This window comes from Phascolarctos cinereus, unplaced genomic scaffold, assembly GCF_003287225.1.
Source record: "Phascolarctos cinereus isolate Bilbo 61053 unplaced genomic scaffold, phaCin_HiC Scaffold_5;HRSCAF=322, whole genome shotgun sequence".
NCBI classification, from domain to species: domain Eukaryota; kingdom Metazoa; phylum Chordata; class Mammalia; order Diprotodontia; family Phascolarctidae; genus Phascolarctos; species Phascolarctos cinereus.
Window position 1 is genome coordinate 238571436 of NW_027555958.1, and position 14913 is coordinate 238586348.

General features: G+C 48.6%; 1 protein-coding gene across 1 annotated transcript in view; it reads left to right on the forward strand.

Annotated features, from left to right (window-relative positions):
• Window positions 1-2323: 2323 nt before the first annotated feature.
• The window catches only part of MDGA1 (MAM domain containing glycosylphosphatidylinositol anchor 1), an 83755-nt gene continuing 71165 nt past the window's right edge, over window positions 2324-14913 (forward strand). The window contains exon 1 of the mRNA XM_020999531.2: window positions 2324-3606. Within this exon, the coding sequence (XP_020855190.1) occupies window positions 3540-3606 (67 nt within the window). The 5' untranslated portion in view covers window positions 2324-3539. The remainder of the gene's footprint in view (window positions 3607-14913) is intronic.

Sequence of the window (14913 nt, forward strand, 5' to 3'; positions counted from 1 at the left end):
GTCCTTTGGGTAATCCCAATCCTGAGTATGAAGAATGTGTGTGAGAGGTAGGGGGGAGGGGTGGGGTATATGGTGTTGAACCCGAGAAGGGCATCAATTCTGACACTGTCTAATCCAAGAGGCAAAGCTGGTGAAGGAAGGGGTGTTGGTGATGATGGAGGAGGGGTATAGGAGGGACCTATATACAGAGAAAGGTCTGGATGACCACCCCTCTCTGGGCACTCACCCATGATTCCAGGCCGGTGGCCAAGGACCAAGGAGTTTAGGCCACTGCTGCACGATTTAGAACGGGAAATTCAGACAGGTGCCCCAAGTTTTAAGGGGAGAGTGTCACCCTACATTTAGAAGAAGACTGAGAGTCAGGTAGTCGGGTGGGGATGTGTGCAAAGACTGTTCTTAATCCTCCTGCTTGTTATCGACTCCCCGAGTCAGAGCTCCCACGGGCCTTCCTAATAAAAGCCCTGTAGGTACGCAGAGATAAATAACAGTGACAGGAGAAGCAGGTGAGATTAGACAGGCTGCTTGTGTGCATGTGTGTAAGGGCAGGGGCAGACACAAAACGGGGTTGGGGAAAATAGAAATCAAAACAGAGAGTTGTGCCAGGCAACTGGAGGAGGGTGGCTCAGCTGTCCGCGCAGTGATCGTCTGTGCCGCCCTGCCTGCTCCCTTGCCCCAGGGGAAGCGGGAACACCAGCCCTAAGTGCAGCTCTCTATCGCCGCCCTCCTCCAGGCCCCAGAGCCCTGGGTATGCTCTCTCGGCCCTCAGGACATAGATATGGGCTAAGGGGAAGGGAGGGGGGCGCTAGACTCCCAGGGACCGGGAGAGTCGGGCGTCCCTTAGGTGCCTGCTGGGAGGTGGAGGGAAGGCTAGTCTCAGGGAAGGTACCCTCCCTAAATCAGCTGCTAAAAGTCTATAGAGAGCCTAGAAGACACGAGAATGCGAGAGGAAGGAGATGGCAGGAGTATGAGATGGCCGGGTGAAGGCGGGAGCCGGGCCGCGGGCAAACCTGTTGGCATCTTTGGGGCAGCAGCAAGGGCGAGTGCCGCGCTCTGTCTCCGCCTTCGGGCTTCGTCCCTTACTCGGGTGACTTCAGAGGCTGGATGCCAGCTGCCAGAGCAAGCGGAAACAGTCTGCCAGGGCTGGCTGGAGAAGGGGCAGGGACCCGGACCTAGGTCAGGGCCCTGCGGAGGACAGCGCGCAGACAGGCGAGAGCTATCGGTGCCAAATCCCTGGCCGCCGAGAGGGCGCATACAAGTCTACAGGAGCATTTTACTCCCCTGGTCACCATCTCTCCACTCCTACCCCATAGCAAGCCCTCAGACCCCAGCCTCTTGTCAGAGAGACGTTCAACCTTCTCTATTCCCCACCCCACTCTTCCATAGCGAAGAAAGTGGACAAAAAAGAAGGGGAAAAATAGCGTTCAATACCCGGTGGGCTCCAGTTCCTTGTCTATGCGTTCACACTGAGTATATGCTACGATTGCACACGTTCCGTGCGACCATGCAATGCAGCCTGCGTGTGCAGCAGCAGCTCTGTGTGTGTGTGTGTGTGTGTGTGTGTGTGTGTGCGCGCGCGCGTGCGAGTGCGGCTTCCTAAACCCGTTCTCCAGCTTGCTAAAACCCACGTCCCTCTCTTTCCCAGTGTCCTTAGGATAGATGGATCCATTTCTGCTTTCTGACATTTCCTTGCCTGGGGAAGGAGGGGACGAGGGGCAGCGAGGAAATGCAAGAGCAAAGGAGGGAGGGAAGGGGGAGAGAAGGAGGAAGGGGTGGGAAGGGAGGGAGAAGGGGAGAGAGAGGGAGAAACGGATAGAGAGGGAGGAGAGAGAGAGAAAGAGGAGGGTAAGAAGAAGCAGGCTGCTACCCCATCCCTGTTTTGTTTTCTCTAATTGGTCCTGGGGGAGGCGAGGAAATTGGACAGAGGCAGGGCTCTGCGAGAGCTCCGCTCATTTTAATTGGCTCCTTTTTTTAACTGGAGGGGAATCAAACAGGAGAACGAGCGACAAAGGGAGGGAGAGCGAGAGACCGAAGGAAGGAGAAAGAGAGGGAGAAGGGGGGAGGCTGTTGAAATAAAAAGCTCGAGGGGAGGGGGGACGGATGAAAAGAACCACACCGAAGGTGAAGTTACTGAGAAGGAAGGTCTGGTACGGTTGGGGCTCGCGAACCGACTGGATTGCTCTGCTCCGCCCCGGGGGGAGCCCCCAGCTAGCGCCCCACCCCGCCAGAGAGGGCCCCCAGCAGCTGGCCTGGGAGAGAGGCAGGCGGGGGCGGGGGCGGGGGCGGGGGGAGCTGGCCAACTTCGGGGAAGGCTAAGCCCTGTTCTCTTGAGAGCTACGGAGCCAGCTAGCGCCAGTCACGGACAGACAGCGGCAGAGGAGGAGAGCCGAGCCGGGAGAGAGAGAGAGCTCGCGGGAGCTCACCACCGCCCGGCCAGGGTCGAGCCCGAGGCTGCAGGAGGAAGAAGCTGGTCGTTTCATATATTTTAAAACAACCCAAACTTTTCTTTCCTTTTTCTTTTTGGGGGTCGTCTTCTCTTGAATTTCCCCCTCTCTTTCGCGCGGGTCCCTGGAGGGAACGAGATCTTGGATTTCTTCGGAGCCGAAGCCGCTTCTAACTTTGCTCTCCGAACCTCCAGGACCCCGGGGAGGAGGAGAGTAGGGAAGCTCCGAGGACAGTTTGAGGTGAAGAGCTGCCCCTCCCTAGGGAATCCTCAGCGCTCGTTCTAGGGAGACTGAACCGCTTCCTCCATTCCCGCCACTCCGGGAGCGGGAGAACTGCGGGGCTTGGAGGCTTCTCTGTTTTGAAGCGGGGGCCTGCCTGTGTCCGGCCGTTTTCTACTCTTCCCGGGCATGGATACCTTAGCTCAGCTGGGCTGGGACTAAAGCTGTCTGATTAATCTGTTTGGCGCCCGAGACACCCCTTGTTCTGTCCCCCACCCCTACGGGGAGGGGTATCCCCTCTGGGAGTGGGGGAGGACCGCCAAGTTTGACTCTTTTTGGTCACCAATTTATTAGAAGCTCCGCAGACGAAGGGGCTCCACTGAGTCTCCCCCTCCCACAGAAGGGGGAGGAGTCCTCTGCCTCCCTCGAAGTCCCACTTTTTTCGCACCCACAGTGGAAGGGGGCAAGCTCTCTTATTCTCCCTCCCTTTTCGGCTCGTCCCTCCCCGCTAGCCCCCAGAGATCTGCGACCGAGGCTCGCTATCCTTAGACCATTGCTGCCCCTGGGCCAGACTCTTCCCGGTGAAGGGGTCGGGGCGCTGGCTGGATTGTCGGGGCGGACCAAGCAGCCCTGCTCCCGGCCAGCGCCCCCTGGATCTCCGCTTTGACAGCGGCGTTTCTGGAGGAGCAGCCTTAGCTGTTGTCGCTGCCGCCGCCGCAGCTGTCGCGGCCCTCAGTCTCTTGCTCCGGGTCGCCGCAGCTACGGTCTCCAGCGCAGCTTCGGGGGACAAACGGAAGGCAAGGAGGCGCCCTGGTGGATGCGCTCCTCATCGCCTCTCCGGCTGCGCTGCCCCGCGGGGATGAGGCACCGGCGGTGAAGATGGAGGTGACTTGCCTTCTTTTACTGACCCTGGTCCCTATGTACTGCAAGGGACAAGGTGTCTACGGTAAGATTTCTCTCCTGACTGGCGTCCCTAGACGATTGGGCTGCAGAGAGCGTAAAGTTTGCCAGGGGCGCAAAGTGCGCGTGGTCGTGAGGGAGGGCGGGGAATTGCTTTTCTAGTTCTGGCTCCCTCCAAGGCGCCTAAGGAAAGAAAAGCTTGAGAACTGGCAGCTCTGGAACTCTGCTGGCAATTGGGGGTCGTGGTGATCACTGTGGGCCGGGAGGTGACTGCAGGTGAGAGGTCCTTAATATCCGTCTCTCCCTGGTACTCCCTGGCGAGGCGCGGGGAGTGGGGCTCAGGAAAGCCGTCTTAGCTCAAAGTTGGCTGGCGCGTCTAGGTTCGTTATACGGCAACCTCTTCCTCCCCAGGCCTTGCTCCCACAAGGTTTGGCCTCATAAATGAAAATTGAGAGGAATTTGGGGTCTGTAGCGACAAGGTTGTGTGTGGCAGGGAACAAATAAGCAGGTTGCAATGCAAGCCAGTTCCCCAGGCTGCTCGCTAGTTACCTCTGCACCCCAATTTCCCTTTCTGCTACCAGCTAGGGCAGCTTTGTCTTTTCCAGCTTCTGCTAGGCTCGGGAGGGCAAAGGGCGCCTGTGCCTGAGTCTCCCCTTCCTCTAACATCTTCGGAACAATCTTTCGAGACACTCCTTTCCCAGACACCCTGCTATTTACAGAACACACACCCCGATATTCCCTCTCCCAGTAGCTCAGGCAAACACACAGACACACACACCCACACACACCCCAATACATACTTTCCCTCGGAAAACAGAAACACAACATGTACCCACAAGGTGTACACAACCAGACTTCCACCTATTTGTGCAGACCGTAGAACACACCACACACCACACACCACACACACACACGCACACACCAGAGTCCTTGAAAATGTTTTCAGAGATCTTGTCAGGGAAAAAAACAGCAATGCCTGCCCTTTTTTTTTTTTAATTTCCTTCCCCAGATTCCCCCCACCCCACCCCAATTAAGCGTCCCCTTAGATTTGCTGAGAAGACCAGGGAGCTGGTGCAGCCGTTCTCTTTGCCTCTCTGGCGCCTGTCTTCCCATTCCTCCGCCTCTTGGATCCAGCGATAAAGTCTCCCAGGCAGGCCTTCTCCGAGACAAGCAGAGCTTCCTACTTCGGGAGTGGGGTGGGGTTAGTTGGTGGTTGTAGTTGGGGGGGGGGGTGTTGGACAGTTAGCAAGACCGGAGCGGGCGTTCTCCTCTGGAGTCCCAGGAGCACAGGGAGTCAGTCAGCCGTCCCATGGCTCTTGCTGTGGCTGTCTTTGTAGGACACTTAATAATGATATGTTGCTTTGATGGGAAGAACGAAGCTCTTGCTTCTACTTTCTTTTTCTCTCTCACTCTGTCTCTAGGGCTGGGGGACTGATAATGTGAGCCTCAGCTCTGATGGTGGTCAGTACAGTTTGGGGGGGGTGTGTGTGTGTGTGTAGGCGGATGTTGCTAAGTTGCTCTCTTCCCAGAAATGCCAGGCTTAGGTGAAAACGAAGTCCTGTTTCCCGGCGTCTGTGTTCAGCCTTCTTGGTAGGGGCACCGTGCAAGGAGAAGGCCGGCGTGTCTGAAGGTGCAACGGGGATGTAATATGTTCCCAGAGACGAGAACGGCCAGTGCGGGTTGAATTCCCCTCGGGGCGGGGCCGGCTGAGGCTTCCAGCCAAACTCTTAGCTTCGTAATTAGTTTGCGCTTCTACTGCTGTCTGGTCCTCCGGAGTGGCCAGTGTAGGCAAAGAAGAAGGAAGGAAGAAGCTGGAGGCGGAAAAGCCAGCAGGAGACCTCCACCCACTCAGTGGCCTAAAGTGCTGAGATAGAGGGAAGAGAGAAATTCAGGGACAGCTCTTTCCTCCCTCCCTCCCTTCGTTCGTTCCTTCCTTCCTTCTTTTCTTCCTTCCTTCCCTCCTCCTTTCCTTTCCCCCTTTCTTCTTCTTCTTTCTCTCCTTTTGTCTCTTCATTTCTTCTTTCTTACTTTATCCCTCTCTCTTCCTCCCTCCCTGACTCCCTTTGTCCCTTCTCTCTTTTCCTTACTTTTTCTCTTCCTTTCCTCTCTTCCTCCCTTTTCCTGTTTTTCTTCCTCCTCCCCATCTTGCCTTCTTCCCTCCTTTCTTTTCCCCTTCATTTCTCCATTATTCCATCCCAATTTTTCCTCTTCCCTTTCTTTCATCTTTCCTCCTATCTTTTTTCTTCCCTCCCATTCTCCTTTCCTTTCTGCTTTTCTTGTTCCCCACTCTTTCCTTCCTTTCCCTCTTTTCCTTTTTCCTTTCCTTCCTCCCTCTCTTCCATTACCATCCTTTCTTCCTTCCTTCAGTGTTTAAACCTTTTCCTTACTCTCTCTCATATGTTTCCTGAGGAGGAAACTACAGATTTTCTCCAGCCAGTCTGCTTGCAAAGAGGGCCTGTATGGGTAGGAGGAGTGGGAAAAGCCTCCCCCCCCCATGTTATCATTGCTGTTCCCAAAGTCTCACTCTCAGTACTCACTGGCGTTATTCTGTGACAGGTGCATCATCTCCATCTAGTAACTCTTCCCTACCTTTCTGCTAGGTTACCTAGTCTTTGCTTCAGAGACCTCAAAGCTTCTTAATTTGGAGAACTGTGGCCACGACAGCTTGCTAGACAGGCCTCCTGGGAACATGGAGAATTTGCAAGGTGTATAGTCTCAGGGGACTATCACTTTGGAGGGCTTTGGGGTGGGGTTCAGGCATAACTTAATAAACCTTATTTCTATGTTTCCTCCCCTCCTTGTGTCCCCTAGGGTCTCAGTTTGAGCAAACCAAAGAAGAGACAATTGAATGGAGTTAGCCCCAACCTCTTTGATGATGAGAGCCTCGACCTCCTTTGAGATTTTCCATCCCTGTAGCTTCAAGCAGGACAGAACGTTAAGAGGACAGGCTGGGCTGTAAGGTTTTATTAAGATGGATGTGGCGAGGGGGATCTTGTATGCAGGAGGTGTGGATGGCAGGTTGACAGCACATTTAATTGAGATACAGGAAACTCCAGATAGATGCGGGGGAAGGGAGATTCTCTTACTGAAATTTTGATTTTAAGAATTGCAGGTCAGAGCCCAGAATTTCTGCTTTACTCACTTCCAGATGGTCTATTCTTAAAGCAGAAAGAGCTGCCAGGGAGAAAGGAGGATGTATGTGAAGGAAGCCCTAGGCTTGGGTTAGGGTTCTGGGGTAAAGTCCAGACGATTCTCAGATTTCTGGAGGTAGGTGTGACATTGGGTTGGAACGGCTGGACTGGGGAAAGACCTCAGACTGCGGTAGCTTTTTCTAAAACCAGATGAAATGAGCGAGGTTGGTGGGAATGACCCTGGCAAATCAGTGAGGGAAAAGGGGTGACAAGCCACTCCTGGAGTGGTTTGGATAGGGAAGTTATAGGGAACTCATACTGCAGAGCCTATAGGGCAATAAGGAACTGGAACTAAGCCCCAGAAAATCTAGGCAAGGGAAGAAATGGGGAGCTGTCCAGAGTTACCCACCCCCATTGGCTTTGAAAATGGGAATGTGTAACTTGGAGAAACGATGAGGGATAGCAGATGTCCATAAAATCACAGTAAAGAAACCATCCGTTCTCCAAATATTCACTCACCCAGTGTGAGGAAGAAACAATGCTGTGTTCCTCCCAAGTTGTTGGGGGAAACAATAATATAAACATTTGTGTACTAAGCTGAGGTTTATAGAGCACTTCCCTCACAACAGCCTTGTGGCTTAGGATGTGCAAATATTATGATTCCCCTTTGCTAGATGAGACTTGAGAAAGGTAAATGATCCAGATCTACTGACTTTTGTCCCACTGCTTTCCCTTACCCTAGTTTGTCAAGGTTGGGGTGTGTGTGTGTGTGTGTGTGTGTGTGTGTGTACTGATTCTATGTGACATTAGTGAGGCAAACAGTCGCTATCTTAATCTTGGGGCAGGGGACCAGGTTAGAACACTTAGGGGTTTCTATTTAGGGGAGAATTAGGATAAATGGATTTGACCCAGCCTCTGATTTCATGGTACAATGGAAAGAGAGCCAGTCAGAGGACTGGGTTCAAATCTTGCCTATGGCACTTATTACCCATTTGAACATAGGCAAGTCTCTTTACTCCTCCAGAGCTCAGTTTCCTCATCTATAAAATGGGGAAGATTGAAATAGATGTTTCTAAAGTCCTTTCCATTTCTAAATTGCTGACCCTAAGAACCATTGTAATCAGAACTGCCCCCAAGTGGGGGTACAGTTGGTATGTGCAGGGTCTACGAACTCAAAAATTGGTACTTCCTTAGCTGAAATGGGATGCTCAGCCTGCTTTCTCCAACCCTTTAAGTCCCTTCTTGACTGTCATAAACTCTGTTGACATTTCATTTAATAGCAGCTCCCTTAGACCTTAGGAATTATCACTTGACATCCTTCTCCTCTTCCCTCTCCTTCCTCCTGGGGGTAATCTTGAATGAGGAGATGGAGGAGGGTGGGGAGAAGAGAAAGAGAATCTACTTCACCAGATGTTCTGTTTTCTCCACCTTATCCCATTCTCTTCTCTGGCCTCCTGCCTGATGCAGATGCTATGGTAGCTGAGTGCTAGGGCCAGATGGTCCTTTGGTGGCTGGGCCCCTACCCATCTTCTTCCTCATTCTCTCCCAGTCTCTCTATTCCCATCTGTCATCCTCTAGGGTCAGCTTGTATATTTGGCTTCTTGGTAGGTTGATGGGGAAAGTCAGGTTTGTGTGTGGGGCTCCGGTCTTGGGGAGAATAGGCTTGTTGGGTGGGGTGGGATGGAGTAAGATGAGGATTCACTTCTGTCCAGAAAGTTTCCTTTCTTAGTCCCCTCCTACTTCTCTCATCCCCACCCCAGAAAGCCTTCCAGCCATTTAGAGGACAAGGATTACTCTCCCCCACAAATGCACAACAAACCTCTGGATTATTTAATATGCAGGAGTGGAAATTGACATTATCCTTACGACAGGTTGTTTGCAACTTACTGGTAGAAGTCAAAATATTTTACCAAAAGTGTCATCAGAAACTACTCTCCTATGCTAATTTTTGTGGGAACATGAAGACAGATGTTGAATAATTTGACAAGAGCAACATAGCTTATGAAATTATCACCATGTCAGGTGTTTTTAAAGGGGGATTGGGGGAGAAAAAATTTCAAGAAGTGTATCTCCCAGGGACTTGGGAGGATAGAATGTGATTTCTATTTCCACTCCTCTGCTCTCCCCCCTCCCCCCCTCCCCCAACTCCATTCCCATCTCCCAATCTCAGTGTACATATTTAGGAAAACATACTGAGGACTTTCAATGGTGTTTCTGTACGTTGCAGTTGTAAAGGTAGTCTTGGAACCTTGGTCCATCAGTGAGCATTGCCCTCTGAAATGGGCCCAAGGAGGTACTTTGCCACAGGGAGGAATAAGGGCAGTGGAGATCCAGGGAGTCCTGATTCTGGAGAACTCGGGTGCTACAGTCCTATTTTGTTGACAAGGGAGAGTTTTCCTCAAGGGCCCAAAGACCTTCAGCTGGAAAAAAGCTCTGTCCTTTTTCCCCCCTTGCCCTCCAGCTGTGGCAATAGTACTGCTTTCTGTGTTTCATGGAAAAGGGATCTATCTCAGCACAAATATGTAGGGTTTAGGGATCTGGGTAGGAGGAGCAGTATTCTGTGCCATTCTGGGATTGCAGTTGTCCAACCCTCCTGAGAAGGCTGTGGACAATGCCCTCCAGCCCAACCTGTTTGTGGTAAGGAGTAAAAACTGAGGGATGGGAAGAAGAGTCTAGGGCTGTGTTTGGTGTAGCCCCATGCCTACACCTGTATTCCCCTGTGAAGACGGCAGTCTTTTCTCCCAGAAAAGGGTATAGAGCTGGTCTTCAGGGGCATTGCTGCTGTAAGGAGGAAGACAGGGAATTTAATTAGAGGAAGGTACCCTGGGGAAGGGTTGATAGGGCAAGGGGGTAGGCCCTGTCTAGAGACCTGGCTTCATTGTTCAGCCCTGGCTATAATCCTAGTCTTACTGGGGATGGGTTTCCTGATTGAGAGTCCTGTATTAGTTCTGCTTTTCTGAAACAAGGGGACCGTCTTCAGGCTTTACCGGGAGATGGGAGGGAGCTAATCATACCCGCCACTCCTAGCAAATGAATGATGTGGGAAATCGATAGCTGGAGCTAGAAGTGGAAACCCAGGGCCATGACTGAGACTCAGTCAGAGACTTCTTCTTGCTCCAAAAAACCATTGATGGGGAAATAGGAAGACACAGAGCTTAGCTGGGTCATTTGGAATGGACTGATGGAGGGGTATGAGGCATACGGTCCTGTGCTTGCTACCTGGACCCAGGCTCTCACATCCTCCCCAAGCTCCTTCTATGTCTTGATCTGGGAAGGATGCAGGTGGGGAGCTGGAATAACTCCATCTCGTGGACCCATTATGGGCGAATATGGCCTCTGGAGTCTCAGGTTTCCGCATTCGTGGCTCTTCCTTCTGTTCTTCCCTCCCACTCTACTATGTTCTTTTTTTTCTTCTTCTTCTTTTTTTAAAAATCTAGCTCTGTGTGTCTTCCAGGGCCACAAGTGCAAAGGGTTGTACAGCTGGCTGGGCGGTTGCCATTGTTGCTGTGGCTCCAGATGTGGCCAGCAGGGGGAGCACTTGGCCATCATATTTCCCCCATTGTCTTTCCTGCTCCTCCCTTATTCTGCCTCAATCTTCCCTAAACCAGAACCGAACCACCACATGGCATCATTCCTGAGCCTAGGTCAAGATCAAATGTCCTAGGCCCCTCTGAAGCCCTCATCATAGCCCCATTTACCTCGATTGCCCTCAAGGAACTCAGCCTGTGGCCACATGCACATTGGCTATACCCTTAACATGGCCCTAGCTTTAAATTAGAGAAATGTGTGTCATCTAACCCAGCTTGGTTTAGACTGACTCATATCCTGTACTAATGTTTTCATGCCTCCTTTAAAGGCTTATAGACAATATTTCTAACTTAAAAAATCAGAATGCAAGAATTGATAAAGGGCTATACCCTTGATACTAACTGTATCACCTCCCATTGTAAATCAGGATTGATTGAGAAATCAGTTATAAGGTCTGGGGACTCATAATACATTTTCCTAGTCCTCTCTCCCATGTCCTCCATCAGAATACCTGAAGATTTCGTGGTTGTTTCCTTGTATTCAGGGCTGGTCCCTGGTAAAATTGTGAATTCAATGAAGGCCAAGAAATCTTAGTCCCCTAGCTTACCTCTTCTACACTCTCCTTTCCTTCCTCTCTCCCCACTCTTCTAGGAAGCCATTGATCCAACAGTTTTCTTGCTGCTCCCAATAAACAGAAGTGTTTAGGTACTTTAAATGACACATTGAGGTGTTAAGGAATTATTATTTGTAAGAACATTTGCATTTTAATAGAGAATAGGCAGGAGGAAATGCTTACTCCAAAGGAGTGAATCTCTAATATCGAAATTTCAAGAAAGAGAAAGGAAGAAATTTGGGGAGAGGAAGCAATCTTGGTACACCTTAAATTAGATAATGCAGACCATAATTGCAGGCTGTTGAATACTTGGAGCAGGGCAGAAAAGAGGCAAGCCCAATATGCTAGGAAAGTCTTCCTGTTCCCACAGTCCTCATCTCTTTTCAGGATCAAAATGGTAGACAGCTTTTCTGATGGGTAGGAGGCTATGTAGGCAACCAACCAGAATGACAATAAACAATAGTAATTGTTCACAATTAAATAGTGCTTTGAAGCTAGCAAAATGCTTTATAGACATTACCTTATTCAATCCTCACAAATGACCTGTAGGTTAACTGACACAAGTATCATTCTTCCTATTTCATATTCCTATGCAGCCCCATAATCTGGATATTGCTCCCTGCTACCAGCTTCTCAGATTCATTTCTTCAAGACCACATGGTGCTACTCTCAACTTCAATTTGCTAGAGAGTAGTGGTTAGGATCTCTTTCCAAGGAAAGGCTGACAACCCTTTAGTCATAGCCACCCTAAGCAACTAACAAAAACCAGGTAGAGTTCATCCAAGCTAATGTTACATCTTTGTTACCTCTATTTCTGGGCAAAGAGCAGAGCCCTCTGTTCCAGACAATTGTCTTTCTTAGGATTAGACATTCTCAAAGTCTTCCCTGGCTTAGTACACAAATGAAATTGAGCAGGGGCAAATGGAAAACTATGGAAGCAGAGTCATTGTTCTTTACATACCTAGTCCTCATTTTTGCCTTTTAAAAAATTATTGTTAAAAACAGAACCCTTTTACCCTGTTGTGATATTTTTAACATTGAAAAATGTACTGTCTCCCTACATAGATGGGAAGACTGAGTTCTCTGAAACTTGCCTGGAGTCATCGAATTACAGTCAGAGGGATTCTAATTCAGGACTCCCTGTTCCCCATCTCTCTTGAGTTCAAGCTCAGAACTTTTTTCACTCTATGAAACTGTGTTAGGCCAAAGTAGGCTTTTTTTCTTCTCTTGGAATCCAGAACCATAGATTCTCAGAATCTCAGAAGTGAAAAGGGTCTCGGAGGCCATATTGTCCAACCCAGACCAGACCGAGAATCTGCTCAGCAATAGCTCCAAAAAGTAGATGGATCTAGTCTTCACTTGAAGACCTCAAGGGAAAGGGATACTGCTATCTTGCCAGACAGCCCATTTCACTGTTGCATAGCTCTAATTGGAATGGAGTTTTCCTTATACGGGACCTAAATCTGTCTTTGATTTCTACCCATTGCACCTGGTTCTGCCCTTGGGAGGATAAGCAGAAAATGTTTGGCTCCCATTCCATGTAATAGTCCTTCAAATTCTTGGAACATGCATTAAATGCTTACTGTATGCCAGGTGCTTTACAAGTATCTCATTTAATTCTCATAATAACTCTGGATGGTAGGTGCTATTATCACCCTCATTTTATATTTGAGGACACTGAGACAGATAGAGGTTAAGTGACTTGCCCAAGATCATACAGCCAGTAAGTGTCTGAGACTAGATTGAAACTCAGATCTTCGTGTCTTCAAACCCCGAACATTATACACTGCACTACCTCATTGCCTTCTTGAATATGTACGTTATGTCCTCTCTAGATCATCTTTTCTTCAAATTAAAGATTCCTATTTCTTTCATCTGATTTTTATGGCATATTTTTGAGATTCATCACCATCCCAGTTACCTTCCTCATATTCTCCCAATGAAGGTTCACCAGTGCAGAGAATAGTAGAACTACCATCTCCTGGTTGCTAGATGCCATGTTGGTCTTAATGTAGCCTGAACTCACACTGGCTACCATATTCCTCTATTGATTCCTATTGTACTCATATTCTATTAAAACCTCCAATCTTTTTCAATCTTTTGCATGAGGAGCGGGAGTGATGAGTAAGCAACTAATCTTCATGTTTCCAGACAAACCATCCTATTTGTTGGTATCCATCCATACCATTTTAACCTCCCATCTCTTTGCACAAATCATCCTCAATCCTTAGAATGTTCTTCCCCTTTAGCTCTCCGTCTTGGACCCCTTTGCTCCCTTCAGAGCTCAGTTTAAAAGCTACTTCCTTTAAGAAGTCTTCCCTTATTTCCCACTAGATCTCCCTCTCAATTACTTTGTGTTTATTTTTGTACATATTTTGCATTTATTTGTCTGTGTATGTGTTCTTTCCCCCTAGTAAAATGTAAGTTCCTTGAGGGCAGTGAATGTTTCAGATTTTTTACCTTTGTATCCTTAGTACCTAGCATAGTGCCTGGCACATAGTATCCTCTTAAATTCTTGATGAACTGAATAGACTTGGCCCTATTGTCTAGTCTTACTTCTCTCATCTTGAACTCTTAAAACTGACTGTCCCTGTTGCCATGGTTTGGACTTTTGAGGTGAGACTTCAAGTCTTTGTTTCCATCAGGCAGACTCAGACCGTGGAACTTTTTTTTTTTAAAGCTACCATTCCCCTGTTCCTTTGGAGGTAGAATTCCCATTGTAATAGAGCTAATGTTGGAGAAGGAAATGACAAACTACTTGCGTATCTTTGCTAAGAAAATCCCAAATGGGGACATGAAGAATTGGACATGACTGAACAACAAGAAGAGTTGATGTGGTCTCAATTAATTACTGATTGTATGATCTTGGGCAAGTCACTCAATCTTGCTGATATTCAGTTTCCTTAATATAAAATGAGGAGGATAAAACTTGCAATACCAACCTCACAGGATTATATTGAGGCTTAGAAAGGGATAACTCTTTCTTTTTTTCTTTCAAACCTTTTCAGGGAATTTCTACTCTAATCCCAGGTTTGGATGACCAGTCATTCAATTGTCATTGGCTTTTGATTGAAACTTACAACTTTTTTTCCCAAGTGTGGCTATTTGTTCCTTGTTTCATTTATATTTAGAATAGATTAGTTAGAGCTGGACAGGGCCTTAGCAGAAATGGCCAATCCCTTCGTTTAACAGGAGAGCAAACCGAAGCCCAGAGAAGTAGAGGTAGCACTCAGTCCAAGGTCATACATTGAGCTTTCTAATGGGCTTTCTAATCTCTAAATCATCCTGCTCTCTCACTGAACCATTTATTCTTTTCTTTGTGGCATGACTCCCCTCCCTCTGCCTCCTTTTCCCTCTACCCTCATGCCTGGATCATATGTTATACACACACAAGGTTATGCTCCAGGACAATTGCATAGGGAAAACCAGGAAAGTTACACATCTGTTCTTTTGTAAAAATCACAGAATCATTTTAGAGTTGGGAGGGATCTTGGCAGCTGCCTAGTCCAATTCATGTCCCCCAAAAGAACCCCCACCCCTCCATAACATACCTGGTTGTAGACCTCTAAGGCGGCACCTCCCAAGACAGACCATCAACTTTCAGAGAGTTCAAATTAAGAAGTTTTTCCTTCATACAAACCTAAATTTGCCACTTTGCAATATCCATCCATTGATCTTGACTCTGCCTTGAATTCAGCATAGTACAGGGAAAAGAATAGCACCTCCAGTCAGAGAGTCTGAGTTCAAGTTCTACCTCTGAGGCTTACCTTGGATGACCTTGAGTGAGTCACTTAAACTTCCTGAGCCTCAGTTTCCTCATTTATAAAATGAGGGAGTTGATGTCAATGACCTCTGAGGTATCTTACAGCTCTATATCTTTGCCTAATCCCTCTTTCATATCTTTTAAGTACTTGAAGACAGTGATTATGCCCCTGTAAGCCTTCTCTAGGCTAAACATGCCCTGCTCCTTGAACCAATCCTCATAGGACATGGTCTCAAGGCTATTCACCATCCTGGTTGCCCTTCTCCAGTCAACTTCCAGTTTTTCAATGTCCTTCTTAAATTATAGTACCCCAGACTG